This window comes from Fukomys damarensis, unplaced genomic scaffold, assembly GCF_012274545.1.
Source record: "Fukomys damarensis isolate Sample0158 unplaced genomic scaffold, DMR_v1.0_HiC HiC_scaffold_4, whole genome shotgun sequence".
Lineage (NCBI taxonomy): Eukaryota > Metazoa > Chordata > Mammalia > Rodentia > Bathyergidae > Fukomys > Fukomys damarensis.
Window position 1 is genome coordinate 61,588,140 of NW_022900916.1, and position 13,736 is coordinate 61,601,875.

Sequence of the window (13,736 nt, forward strand, 5' to 3'; positions counted from 1 at the left end):
AAAAAGAAAACTAACATGCCAGCTTAACAACACTTGAGATTAAAGTCTAGTTAGTACATGACACACAGATTTTCTAAAGTAATAAACTTGTAACTATGAAAAACAGAAAATAATAGAAAAAAAAAACAGAAAATAATGGAAAGTTTGAAGAAAATGTTAGAGCACTGTGTGGAGTCTTATCCTCCAAAGGAATCAGAAGCCTGGAGAAACCCAGTCAGAGAGCACTGCTTACAAACCAAAGAGGATGAGCGCTTCAACGGTTTTCTTACCCAACCCACAGTCTCAATTAAAAGGATGGCAAGGATAAGAATTTAAAGATTGCTTTAGAAGACAATGTGTGTGGCAGTTAATTGTGATGTCAACTTGAGTAAGAGATGCTTATATGGGTTTAACATAGTTCTGGCTGTGGGAGGCACGAACCAATAGGCTTGAAGCCTGGATGGAATGAAAAGGGAAAGAAGTCTCACTTCTGCTTCTTTAGAAGTGAACGTATCTTTGCCAGCACCTCTGGATGTCCATCTTCAGTCTCCCAATGCAGACTCCTCAGTCTTCTGAAGTGGTCTCCCATGGGACTGTGCAATGAGCTCCAACCTCTGACTGGATCTTCTGCTCTCCAGTGCACAGACAGTCTTTGGGATTCTTCCACACCTGATTCTGCAGGCAACCACTGTAAGCCTACCTTGCATATTTTATAAAATATGTATATTTTTTATTAAATCTGTTCCTCTAGTGAACCCTAATTGACACAATGTGCCAAAATAAAATAAAAATAAAACAGTAACAACAAAATGGGCGGGCATATCTATCATTTTATTTATTGGGAGAGGAAAGCTTGGAATGGTACCTTGGTTTGTGAACACTTTTGTTTACAGACAATTTGGTTTGTAAACAACAGTGTGGCAAAATTTTGTTTCCATTTGCAAACTCTACACAAGTGACAAATATAACCTTGTCTACCTTTCCCACGCAAAAACAAACATGGCCATCTTTTCCAAAATCTTAGAACAAATTAAGATCATGAACCAAGATGCCACTGTAGTTAGTTCTTAAACATACACTTCTAAATTTGGCAGTTAACATCAGTTCAGGAAAAACCTCTTCCAATGACCACAGAACCCAGGTAGAGATCATAAATACATTATTATCAAGAAGATAAGTGGCTATTTCTGTCAAAGAAGAGTTGGTTTCGTTCCACTATTTATGTGGTCATGCTATTTGATTATATACCATGTGGCAAAACCTGAAGCATAAATCCATGCATGCAGTAAAGTCAAATGTGGAACTATACTTTAACAATCACAATCTAGTAACTAGCACAGACGATAGAGAAATGCCAGAATGAATGACTCTAATGAGAATTTCAGTCCATCATTCTTGAGACTTTTAGTGTTAAAAAGAAAAACAGCTGTAGATTAAGATTTCTAAGAATAAGATCTGATGAGGAGACCTGCAGCAGCTTGCAACCCTCTGGTGGGCCTGCCTCTTCGGCCCAGAGCAACAGAGGAGCACGAAAGTAGCTCCCTTAATTCCTTAAATAGTTTTTATTCAAAATAGGTTTCTCACCTTTATTCACAGTTTCAAGGTAAAAATGAAAAAAAATGGGGTAGTATCTATCCTTAATCAAATGTTTATATATAAAGTCAAAGAAAAGTGAATCCCTTTAGAACACGTATCACATACAGACTACTGCATGACGGCTAGTCTTTAGGAAATCTTGCATTGAATCTTAAAAGCGTACACTTTTCTGTGCAATTTAGAAAAAAAAACATTATAGATGTACAGAAGGTTTAACCCATTTGAACCTATAAAATCATTTGGATAGAAGTTCCCTTGACCCAAGTTAACATTTCATCCAAAATAATCATAGCTTAACATACTTTAAAAATATTTAAAGAGTGTAATTGCATCACAGAAAGTCTAGTGAGGAACCACATTCTTCTCACAGAATTAAGTGCTTAATCCCTTACTTAAGGGAAGTAGTAGACCCTCTGGTAGGGCAGAGGAGCCAGGCCATACCCATGCACACACACCCAAACAAGAGGAAGAGGGCATCTTTGAGGCTCCTAGATGAAAACTGAAACCCACTGGAAAAGTGAAGAAAATCTCTGCGATAAAGGCACACCACACCACCATAGTTGGTAAGACAGAGGAACCAGCACCTCACATCAGAACCTGTTCTAACTAAAGAGGAAAGACAGCTAGAACCTGCAGTAGAACCTTGCAGAGTTCAATACAGCAGACGGTCATGAAAGGGAATTGTCGCTCAACAACTAGGCCATGCACACACCGAGAGGTCCGCCAGGAGACTTTATTCAGGGAGCGGGAGCAGAGAGGGAGAAGGGGATAAAGAAGAAGAAGAAGAGAACAAAGAAAGGAAGGTCCTTTTATTGGTTTTGGGCTGGGCTATAGCTTATTCATGAGGAGTGGGCTACTTTTAACCTATCACAGGCCAGGTTGTCTTCTATGGGTTCAGCCCTGCTGAACAGGTTTCAACTTCTCTGTCTCGCTGTGGCCTTGGTGGGAGGGAATCTAAAGATAAGAGCATGAAGTCATTCTAAGAGCCAAGAAGCACCAGGAAAATGCAGCCTGTGATGGTGGTGTCACAGAATACTTTAACATGATTAATTCCCTAACAGGTCAGAGATCTCAATTTGGGCCTTGCAGATGGAAATCAGCCTGAACCTCAGCAGACAGCTGCTGGTTTGCTGAGACTAATTAACTTAGATCTGCACACTCCTGTCCATGCTGTCCATTGTGTCAAAAGAGGCATACCTGAAGGAGGTTCCCTAATTCTATTTGTATTTTTCATTTTCAATGTAATAATTTTCTCTTGAATCATTTAAAAAATTGTATATACCTTTTTCTTTTCTCAAAATTTTTTTTCCTTTTTTAATCTTCTTTTTATCTTTCTCTCACTCTCACTCACCTTAATCTTTATTTCTCTCCCTTTTTCTTCCTTTTCCTATCCTAATTCAAATTTATTTTCTTTCTTTTTCTTCCTTTTCTTTCTCTCAATTGCCATTAGTTTTAAAAGAAAATGATTACAGTCTCTAGCCTCCATACTGCTGTTAGTTTGTTCTGTTCTTGCATATATTTTGTTCTGTCTTCTTCTCTTCTCTTCAACAGACTTCCTAGAGTTTGTGTAATCTTCCTGTGTCCTCTGACCTCACTTATAACCTTTCTGTGTCCTAGCTATCCCTTCTTCCCCAACTCCTTCAAAATCCCCATCCTGAACAGTAGAGGTGCTATATTGAATAATTTATTCACTATAAACATATTCTCGGCTATAGTCCTCAATTTTGATTTAATTCAGACAGTTAAAGGTGACAGATTAACAACTAACACAAACTGTCATTTTCTAAGCTGTGCTTCCTGCTATTGTATTGCGTTGCTGATTGCATCACGTGCGCTAAGGTGCTGATTGATCTAATCAGTTGTCCTCCATGGTATAATAAATATGAGATTGCCTCAGAGTCATTAGAGACTCAAAACCTAAACACCAGCTATATCTGGAAGATCAAAGTATTAACCCAGGAATTAAACCAGGACAGTACCAACAGACAAAAATAGAAACGAGAAGACATTTAAAAGAGGCACAAGCAAAGACTTCCACCTCACCAAAGGTAAACTCTGGGGGAAATGAGGTGGAAAAATCTGAAAGTTAACCATCTGGACACCCTGAACCAGTAACATAGGAAGTGTGAAAAAAAAACAAAAAACAGATAAATGAGGCCCTAGAAAAATTCAAAACAGAAATCATTTCCCAGATAACCACAGAGAGGATCAGAAGAATGAAAGACATGATTAGAGACTCTAGAACAGATACAGAATAAAAAAAAAAAATTAAAAAGATGAGCTCAGGACCATGATGGAAATCATGAATGACCAGCATAGGAAAGAAATGGAAACCTTGAATGCCCAACTAAGGATAGAAGTGAAATCCATGTAACAGATTTAAACAGATATCCAAGAAATTAAAAACTCAATAGAAAGCATTCACAGCACAATGAACAAATGCAAAAACAAATTTCAGATACAGAAGATAGGATTATGGTCAGTGACAATGAAAACAAAGATTTCTTAAAACAGTAAGGGATCATGAGAAATCAATGCAACAACTCTTAGATAATGCAAAGGAGAATAAGACCGGTAGGAATTCATGCAGTAGCAGGAGAAAGTACAAATGACATAAAAACAAAACAAAACAAAAAAAAGAAACTGTTCACAGAATTAATGACAGAAAACTTCCCAGAGGGGAAAATTTTGACATACACATAAATGAAGCATATAGGATTCAAGCCAGCCATGATAAAAAAACAGATCTACACCTAGACATATAATAATCAAGATCCAAGAAACCAACAGAAGAACAAAATAGTACAAGCAGTTAGAGAAAAGAAACACATGCAAAGGAAAACCCATCAGAATCACAGCAGACTTTTCAACATAAACCCTTAAGTCAGGGAGAGACTGGCATGAGGTATTTTAAGTCCTAAAAGAAAACAACCTCCAACCTAGACTGATGTATCCTGCAAAATTATCTTTCAAAATTGATGGGGAAATAAGGCACTTCCACAACAAAGAACACCTGAGAAATTTCATGAACACCAAACCGACACTCCAAACACTTCTAACCAATATCCTGGAAAAAGAAAATGAAGGCCACAACTCCATAAGGGCCAACAGAACAAATATACCAGACAAGGCAAGAAATTAAAGGGAGAGAGAGAAAAATAAAAAAGAAAAGAGCCAGCAACAGGGAAATAACATGACAATGAAAAGTCAATACATATCAGTTATAACCATCAACATTAATGGCCTCAATTCACCAATCAAAAGAAATAGGCTGGCAGAATGAATTAAGAAGGAAAATCCAACAATATGCTATATACAAGAAAACCATTTAATCCACAAAGAAATTCACAGACTGAGAGTAAAAGGATGGAAAACAGTTGTCCATGTGACAGGAGCCTGGAAAAAAGCAGGGGTTGCTATCTTATTTGCAGACAGAGAAGATTTCAAACCAAAATTAATTAAAAGAGGCAAAAAAGGCCACTCCATCCTTGTAAAGGGAAAAATCCAAGAGGAAGAAATGACAATCATATATACATATACACCAAATACTAATTCGCCCAACTATACAAAACAAGTATTAATGATATGAAAAACAAAATAAGCACTAATACAAATGTAGTGGGGTGCCTCAATACTCCACTGATGCAAACAGACCATCTAGATAAAAAATCAAACAAAATAACAGAACTGAACCAAGTCTTAGAGCAAATGGATGTAGTAGATGTCTACAAGTGTTCCAACCCACAAAATAAGAATATACATAATTTTTGGCTGCACATGAATCATTCTCCAAAACAGACCACATGCTAGCTCATAGAATATACTTAAGTAAATGCAAAGGAACTGAAGTTATCCACTGTATATTATCAGACCACAGTGCAATTAAACTGGAGATCAATATCTTAACAACCTGCAAGAACTTCACAAACACATGGAAATTAAATAACACCCAACTGAAAAGCCATTGGGGCACAGTGGAAATTAAAGAAGAAATTAGACAGTTTCTACAATTAAATGATAATGCCAATACAACATATAGAAATCTATGGGACACAATGAAAGCAGTTCTATGAGGGAAATTCATAGCAGTAATGCTCATACTAGGAAAACAGAACAAGCTCAAAAAACCTAATGCTTAACCTTAAGCTTCTAGAAAAAGAGCAAGAAAAACCCAAAGCTCGTACAAGGGAGGAAATGATAAAGATCAGAGCAGAAGTTAATGCAATGGAGACTAAGAGAATGATACAAAAAAATCAATGAATCGAGAGTTGGTTTTTCAAAAGAATAAATAAAATTGATAAACCCTTAGCCAACCTTATTCAAAAAAGGAAAGAAAAGTCTAAAATTCATGCAATTAGGAATAAAAAAGGCAAAGTCACAACAGATCCACCAGAAATCCAGAGAAGCATCCATACCTACTTAGAAAACCTGTACTCTAATAAAATAGAAAATACAGAAGAAATGGACAGATTCCTAGATACATATGAACTTCCAAAGTTGAACGAAGAAGATATAAAAAGTCTAAACATCCCAATTACATCCTGTAGAATTGAAAATATAATTAAAACATTACCAACAAAGAAAAGCCCAGGTTATGATGGCTTTATTGCTGAAATCTACAAGATATTTAGAGAGGAACAATCACCACTACTCTAAACTCTTCAATGAAATTGAAAGGGAAGTAATACTTCCAAATTCATTGCTGGAAGCAAGTATTACTTTGATTCCAAATCCAGGGACAGACCCAACCTAAAAAGATATCTACAGGCCAAGCTCCCTAATGAACATAGATAAAAAAATCTTCAATAAGATACTGGCAAACAGAATACAGAAGATCATCAAGATCATATACTCTGACCAAGATGGATTTATCCCAGGGATGCAAGGATGGTTCAACATTGGTAAATCAATAAATGTAACACACTGTATTAACAGAGACAAGGAAAAAAAACTATGATCATCTCAATAGGTGCAGAAAAAGCAGTCAACAAAATTCAACATGAATTCATGATAAAAAATTGGAATAGATGGTCTTTATCTCAAGCTGATAAAGGCTATCTATGAAAAACCAACAGCCAATATCATACTAAATGGTCAAAAACTGAAAACCTGTACGCTAAAATCAGGAATGAGACAAGGGTGTCCACTATCACCACTCCTGTTGAATATAGTTCTAGAAACATTAGCCAAAGCAATTAGAGAAGAGAAAGAAATAAAAGCAATAAAGATAGAAAAGGAAGAAGTTAAACTGTCACTGTTAGCTGATGATATGATACTCTACATAGAAGGCCCAAAAAACTCTGCCAAAAGACTTCCAGGATGAATTGACAAATTCATCAGAGTAGCTGGATACAAAGTCAACAATCAATAGCCAAAAATCAATAGCCTTCTCATACACAAATAACAGACTCACTCAGAGAGCAATTAGGGAAACAATTCCTTTCAAAATAGCATCCCAAAAAAATCTAACAAAGGAAACAAAAGACCTCTGCACTGAAGATTATAGCACTCTGAAAAAAGATAATAATAAGATAGAAAGACACCCCTTCCTCCTGGGTAGTAAGAATCAACATAGTGAAAATGGCCATACTTCAAAAACTGCTATACAGATTCAGTGCAACCCGGATTGAAATCCCAACAGTATATTTTACAGAACTTGAGAGAACAATCCAAAAATTCATTTGGAACTATAAGAAACCTAGAAAAGCAAAAACCATTCTAAGCAACAGAGACATGGCAGGCAGTATCACAATTCCCAAGTCAAAACTATACTATGAAGCCACTGTGATAAAAACAGCATCATACTGTTATTACTTCTTAAATCAATATAACAATTATTCACATAGGATTTACATTGCATTAGGTATTATATGAAACCTAGACATGAAGTTATATGCAAATGGGATAAATGAGATGCCATTTTTATAGAAGAGAATTATCTGTGTATTATGGTATCTGCTTGGAGTCTGGAAAACAATCCTTGTATACAATGAGGAATAACTGTAGAGGGGAAGGAAGGAAGGAAGGAAGGAACAGATAGAGGGAATGGGAGGGAAGGAGAAAGAGGAATGCAGAGAGGAGTACCAGCGAAGACATCTCCAGTGATGAGGGAGAGAAACACCAACTGTTTACTCTGCTCAAACAATGCTCAACTAAGATACTACCATATTCCCCCACTTCATTTGTGTGTTTGTTTGTTTGTTACCAGGGATCAAACTCAGGACCTTGTGCTTGCAAGGCAGGCTGCGGCACCACTGAGGTAAATCCCTGGCCTCCCCTAACATTTCTTTATTCATATCTCTGCTCAAAAATCAGCCAGCCTATCACTCTCTGCTTCACTTTCATCTTAGCAGTCATCAGTATATGATATTTTAGAAGTCTGTTTATTCATCTCTCTGCTCCAATAAAATACAAAGTTATTATTAGACAGAAATGATCTATTCTAAGCACAGATGCATTCTTAGCATCATAACAATGTTTAGCATATAAAAACTATTTCAAGAAGTATTTCTTGAGTGAATTATTACAACTTAATAAAAAATTCAACAATGGGAGTATGCACATGATATAAATACTATTTTTAAAAAAGAAAATGAATATTTGTTATAGATTGAGGGAATAAATAAAAATTCAAAGAAGGTAGAGAAATGTCCTGAAAAATATGTTTCTGGCCATAGTGACCAAACCAAGGAAAAGTTTTTCTTTTCTTTTTTCACTTATTTTAAATATGTATGCGAGCTTAAAAACTACACAGGGTTGCTTTTGTGGTGCTGTCTTACCTGTTTTCTAAAAATATGCATTTTATCATGTGACACAACAGTCAAAAACTGGAAGCACCCTACCACATAGCAAACTAAACACAAACTCCTCTTGAATTTCAGTCATCAAGTGCTCTCAGACATCCCCTACAACACAACACTCTTCAGCACATGCCAGCACCCCATCTCAAAGATCTGCCAGGCTATAAGCCACCTTTCTTTTACTTCCTACATGCACTTGGTGTCATACTAAAGTGTTGTTTGGCATTCAGTAAAGACACACATTTATATCTAGCTGACCAAATGACTTGTTTCTATTTTACATAACTCAATGGAATTAATTATAATTCATTACTCACCAGATCAATAAGGCTTTCTTGTATTCTGTTTAGAGTTGTTCTTAGTCTACTACTACTAAGGCCAAGGCCTGTTGATTCCAACTGAAAGACAAAAAAAAAGCATGTTACTCCTGCTGTAAAAAAAATCCTGCACCTGACACACCTTTGAATTAATTAAAACATTTGAAGAGTTTTCACTCAGTTACTTAGCCTTCAGAGGGTTCCAAACTATCTAAAAATTCTGACACTTCAATCTAAGAACTCAGACCTTAGCCCTCCAGGGAACCAAAGAATCTGTTTCCATTTATGGATTATACTAACATTGACCAATCTTACGAATTATCAGAAAAGAGTTCACTAGAATTTCTTTTCCACAAGCTATTGTTTTAGTTATGAAGCTTGAGATTTTAGACACCCTCTATTCTTCTTAAGGGGTACTGTATTGTGTTTATGCAAAAGCAAAATGTAGTGCACAGCTAATTTCTCTTACAAAAATGAGAGATAACCTAAATTCTCGCTGACAAATCAATGAAATTTTCTCTCAGATTTAATAAAGATTTCACAATATAGAATTCTATTTACTACAACAAAGTCAAAGCATTTATACATCTTTCAAACAGCACAAATGAAGAGTGACTTGATTAAGACATAAAAGCCATTAAGACATAAAAGACAAGGTCACCCCTTGTATGATGATTGGATTGCTAAAAATAAAATTAATTGAGAGATAATCATAGATATATATACTGATTTGGAAAAAAGTTAAAATGTTCTCCATGAGCCAATAAATTAAAAGAATTATTTATTAGTAGTAAAATGTAACAGTATTCATTAACATATTCATAGAAATTATGGCTGTGGCTCTGAATATACAAATCTACAAAATACACACACATTTACTATTATTTTCCTTCCATCTGATACAAGAATAAGAAAATATTTACACGTCAGAAAACCTCAGGCTAAAACAGTTGTGATAACACTGCAATAAAACATGAATTAATTTTATAACATTTCTTAGTTTCTCTAGGTTTTCTACACTCTATTAATTCTTGGTCTTCATTTTCATTAAGGTATTATTTACATATAAATTGAATCCATAAGCTAAACGTACAATTTGACTAATTTTGCTAATTGCCTAAAATTTTCTAATCAGCATCACAACACATAATTCTCTCCCCCTTGAAAATGTCCCCTGACCTTTGCATTAATCTCTTCCTTCCATCCTCATCCTATGATCTGCTGTCGCTAAACTTTTTGCCTTTCTTAACATTTCGTATAAATGGGATCACACAGTGTATTATCTTTTGTATTCTGACTTCTTTTACTCAGCATGCTTTTGAGGCTCATCTGTGTTGTGAGTCTGTTAGGATTTCTGGTCTTTTATTGCTTAATACTTTTAGATAGTGTAGTTGTAGCACTATCTGTTTACTCACCAGTTACTAAGTATTTGTGTTCCAGTTTGAGCTATTTGCATAAGCTACTCTGAATATTCAGGTATATGTCTGTCTGGCCCTGCATTATTTTCAGTTCTCTTGGTTAAATAGCTAGAAGCAATTCATTTAATAAGTGTATTTTTTTTAGCTTTATAAGATACTGCCATACTTTACATGCATTCTAGTTGCTGCAGGTCATAGACTGAATGTCTAAATGTCCTCAAAGTCCAGGTTGAAGCCCTCACTCACACTGTGAATCTGGAGATGAAACCTATAACTGGGGTTAGAGGAGGTCAGTGGCGTAGAGACCTAGTATAACTGATCAGTGACCTTGTAAGAAGAGCTAACAGAGAGCTTACTTTCTCTCACCAAATGTGCAGAGTGAAGGCCATACAAGGGCACACTGATAAAGAAGCCATCTGTAAGGTGAGTAGAGTGTTCTCGTCTGGAAATTAATTGGCCAGTAAAATGATGTTGCACTCTCCAAACCTCAAGAACTATGAGAAATAAGATTTTGTAAAAGCTTTCCAGTCTATGGTTACTTTGTTACTGCAGCCAGAGCAGACTAAAACACTCCACAACTTGAACATCTTGTAATGTTGTCAGTACTGCTAACGGCAGTAGCCACTCTAGTGGATGTATAGTAGTAATGCAATGTGCTTTCTAATGTGCACTTTTCCAGTGACCAGTGATACAGAACATCTTCTCATGCGCTTGATAGCCATTTATGTATCTTCTATTGTGATGTATTTGATCAAATGTTTTCCTTTTTATTTTGGTACCAGGGATTGAACTCAGGACCTTGCACTTATGAGACAGGTGGCAAGCACCACTGAGCTAAATCCCCGGCCCAAGTGTTTTCCCATTTTTAAATTGGGCTCTTTCTCACTGAGTCAAGAAAGTTATGTGTACACAAACAAACATGTCATTTCTCAATATGGTTTGCAAAATTTTCTACAAATTTGAATTGCCTTTTTGAATTTCTGTCTTTCAAAAAGTCAAAGTTGTTAGCCCTGACAAGTCCCTCCTATCCATATTTCCTTTTATGGTTCCATTTCATACATATTTTTAAAGAACCACAGGGCAGGATATATATACTTTTCAAAAATTGTCCATGTTATGTTTATCATGACAGATTATATTCTGGGCCATTAAAACATTTAAATAAATTTAAGTCTAATAAATTTAAAGATTGAAATAGTATGCAATATTCTATCTGATATGTTAGAAGGCAACAACATAGTGACTAGAAAAATCCTGAATACCTGGAAATAAAACACACTTCTAGATGATTAAGTCAAAGTGAAAATGACAAGAAAAAATTAGAAAACATTTTTAACTGAATATACTGAAAATACAACATAATCAAAAGTTGTAGGATGCAGCTAAATAAATATTCAAAAGTACTGAGCTTGGAATGCTGATAAGAGAGGGCTTCTTCAGTCAATGATCAAATTTCTACCTTAAAAGTATAGAAAAAGTAGTATACAAATTAAACCCAGAAAGAGGAGAAAAAGGAAAGAGTGAAGAGCAGAAATAAAAGAAATTAAACATAATTACAAAAGTATAAATAAAATTGACAAAATGTTAATCATACTGATAAGGAAAAATTAGCAGATAAGACAAACTGTGGCAGAAATGAGAAGGCATGACTACAGGTACTTTAGACTGTGAATGAATTGTAAGAAAATATCACGAACAATTTTATACCAATAAATCTGCCAAACTAAATGAAATGGGTAAATTCCTTGGTAAACTCAAATTGCAAAGCCTTACCCAAGAAGAAATAAGAAACTTAAATAGCTCTCTTATCAATTAATTAAATTGGTAAATAAAAAGCTTCAAAAAGTACTAATTCTGCACAAACGTTGAGGAATAGGAGAAAAAGGAACATGCAACAGTTTGTTTTGCAAAGCCAACAACATGACCAACTATTTGTCTTGAGCTACAAATTGACTTAAAAGACTAAATTGTTTTAAAATTAGTGTAATTCACCAAATAATATTCTTCTTTAGAAGAAAAATCTATGCTTGTTTAAATATATTAAAAAATTTTTGACAAAGTATGTTTGACAATATTCTTTTATGAGATAAAAACTCAGCAAGTTACTAGAAGAGAATTTTGCCAACTTGATGTAGGACTCTATAAGATAGCTCATACAATATTCAGCAAAGAAAGTATTTTTTAACATAGTACAGCAAAGATGTGAATATTCATATGATGAATGTCGTTATTATACACCACAACACATATTTTCAAAAAGGAAATATGGTATTAGGAAAGTTAGCATTATGATATAATCCTATGACCCAGTAGTATGCTCTTACACAAAAACCTATCAATCATTTAGGCAAGCCACACAGTAATTCCCAGACATGAGATTAGTTGCCCAACTAATATCACAGTACTAGGAGTGAAAAGGGTAAACTCAGTAAGACTTTTGTAAACACAAAAAGGAGGTACAGGTATGAGTTCTGTGGCAGGCAAAGGGTCTGGTTAAAAAATCAATTATTTTGATAAATATTTCTCATAGTCTTCACAATATATTGGTGACAGCTCAGGTTGTCAGCTAATATTTAAAAAGTCTCATTTACAGTGCAGTAATTGTACACATGGCCAGATTTAAGTAAAGTAACTTGAAGATTTTCCATTGCCAAAATATATCAAGGTTAGAAACATATATTTCACTAAATCTTTTGGCCCAAAATTTAAATAATGAACAATATGCTTATCATAGCAAAGTTTATAATTAGTATATAAATAAAGGCCAGCCAGTCATACAGAAAGATGTATTTGATAGATAAATCTCCAAATAATGCTGTGTATCTTACACAGAATGAAGACCCTTACTTCACATTTTTTAAAAAATCAACTAATTTTAAAAGAAACACATTTTCCTTCCAAAGGATAACTTACTGAATCATTCCGACCAAAAAAGGTATATATGGCATACAAGTAATAATCAAAGAGCTGAGACATGAAATGGATAACATCAAAGGCAATTGGCTTAAGAATGTTCATCATCTGCATATATTTCCCTGAAAAGAAAAAAAAATTAAAAATTAAGTGGAACAATATGAAATCTGTCAGTCTGTAATTATAGTAAAGATACTAAAAGTACTGTATTAAATATTTAAATAAAATTGAGCATGACATTCCTCAGTTGCACAAGCCACATTCCAAACACTCAGTGACACATGACTAGCTGCTACTGTACCACACAGCAGAGTACAACAGTTCCATTACCTTGGAGAGTTCCATTGGACAGCACTGATAAATGATACTATTAGGTTTTCTATTATTATACTTAATTGTTTGCCAAATTTTTATGGGATATCTACACTCTTCTACAAATGATACTATATAAACAGTCAACAAAAGTATTTCTTTTCTGAGAGAGTCCATTTAAAGTAATTTTCTTCAAAAATATTTAAGAATAATAAACACAACATACTTGAGAAAAAGTGCTTTTTTCATAAGTTTAGACATACACACAACAGAAGTTAGGACATCAAGAAGAAAAAGGACATAGGAACACACTGTCCCTTCCCTTCAGCCTCAGCCCTGTGAAATCTCACATTAGAGGCCAGGAACACTTTTTTTTTTTTTTTTTTTTTTTTTTTTTTTGG

The 13,736-nt window shown here is 34.8% G+C and overlaps 1 protein-coding gene across 1 annotated transcript in view; it reads right to left on the reverse strand.

Annotated features, from left to right (window-relative positions):
- The window catches only part of Vps50 (VPS50 subunit of EARP/GARPII complex), a 135,259-nt gene that overhangs the window by 28,698 nt on the left and 92,825 nt on the right, over nucleotides 1-13,736 (reverse strand). The window contains exons 21-22 of the mRNA XM_010603453.3: nucleotides 13,024-13,145; nucleotides 8,693-8,773 (exon numbers count right to left, since the gene is read on the reverse strand). Coding sequence (XP_010601755.1) covers nucleotides 8,693-8,773; nucleotides 13,024-13,145 — 203 coding nt within the window. The remainder of the gene's footprint in view (nucleotides 1-8,692; nucleotides 8,774-13,023; nucleotides 13,146-13,736) is intronic.